The 1,232-nt window shown below is 43.8% G+C and overlaps 1 protein-coding gene across 1 annotated transcript in view; it reads left to right on the top strand.

Moving 5' to 3' along the window:
- LOC130587701 (bifunctional epoxide hydrolase 2-like) overlaps positions 1–1,232 on the top strand; it is a gene marked incomplete at its 3' end in the record, with an annotated part of 7,742 nt that overhangs the window by 4,678 nt on the left and 1,832 nt on the right. The window contains exons 6-7 of the mRNA XM_057388675.1: positions 39–73; positions 319–345. Coding sequence (XP_057244658.1) covers positions 39–73; positions 319–345 — 62 coding nt within the window. The remainder of the gene's footprint in view (positions 1–38; positions 74–318; positions 346–1,232) is intronic.

Raw genomic sequence — 1,232 nt, 5'->3', positions numbered from 1 at the left:
GGAATAAAAAATTCACGGAGACGGCGTTTTCCCAGCAGATATCCCGGAATATTCCCAGGAGCAGATCTGCAAGGTCAGGGGGAAATTTTTGGGAATCGTCCGGGAATTTCGGGATGCGGGATGGGAATCGCTCAAAGTGGGAAAGGAATGGGGGGAAAAGGAGGGAAAATCCCAAAGGGAAAAAAAAGGGGGGAAAAGCAAAATGGGGAAAAAATGGGAAAAAAAATCGGGAAGAAAATACAGGAAAAAACGGGGAAAAAAGCAGGAGAAAAGTGGGATCCAATGGGATCTGATCCCGCATTCTCTTCCTTTTCCCAGGATTTTGTGACTTTCCTGGATAAACTGGTGAGAAGCTGGAAGGATTTTGGGATTTCTGGGATGATCCCAAATATTTGGGATGGGTGGGAAATCACAGCTGGAAGAATTCTGGGATTTCTGGGAATATCCCAGCTAGAAGAATTCCAGGATTTTCCCAAATATCCGGGATGGGTGGGAAATGACGGCTGGAAGGATTTTGGGATGATCCCAAAAATCTGGGATGGGTGGGAAATCATGGTTGGAAGGGCTTTGGGATTTCTGGGATGATCCCAAAATATTTGGGATTGGTGGGAAATCACAGCTGGAAGGGTTTTGGGATTTCTGGGAATATCCCAGCTAGAAGAATTCCATGATTTTCCCAAATATCCAGGATGGGTGGGAAATCATGGTTGGAAGGGTTTTGGGATTTCTGGGATGATCCCAAATGTCTGGGATTTCTGTGAATCACGGCTGGAAGAATTCCAGGATTTTCCTAAATATCTGGGATGGGTGGTAATCCCAACTGGAAGGATTTGGGATTTCTGGGATGATCCCAAATATTCGGGGTGGGTGGGAATCACAGATGGAAGGATTTTGGGATGATCCCAAAAATCTGGGATTGGTGGGAATTGCAGCTGGAAGGATCCTGGAAATGAGAGGAAAAAGGAAAAAAAAAAGGAGGGGAAAAAACCACAGGAAAATGGGGGAAATGAAGGAAAAAAGGAGGAAAAAAGGCAGAAAAGACCAGAAAAAATAGGGAAAATTAGGGGGAAAAAAGAGAAAAAAAAATGGGAAAAAAGGGGGAAGTGAGAGGAGGAAAAGTGGGGAAGAGAAAAGAGAAAAAAAAAGAGAAAAAGGGAAAATTGAGGGAAAAAGGAGGAAAAAAAGGTGGAAAAATGCGGGGGGGAAAGGAGGAAGAAAAACAGAAAAAAAAA

This window comes from Malurus melanocephalus, unplaced genomic scaffold, assembly GCF_030028575.1.
Source record: "Malurus melanocephalus ecotype Western Australia unplaced genomic scaffold, MMel_1.1 scaffold_2279, whole genome shotgun sequence".
Taxonomy (NCBI): Eukaryota; Metazoa; Chordata; class Aves; order Passeriformes; family Maluridae; genus Malurus; species Malurus melanocephalus.
Note: the sequence above shows the minus strand (reverse complement) of the source record. Positions and strands in the feature narration are given on the sequence as shown.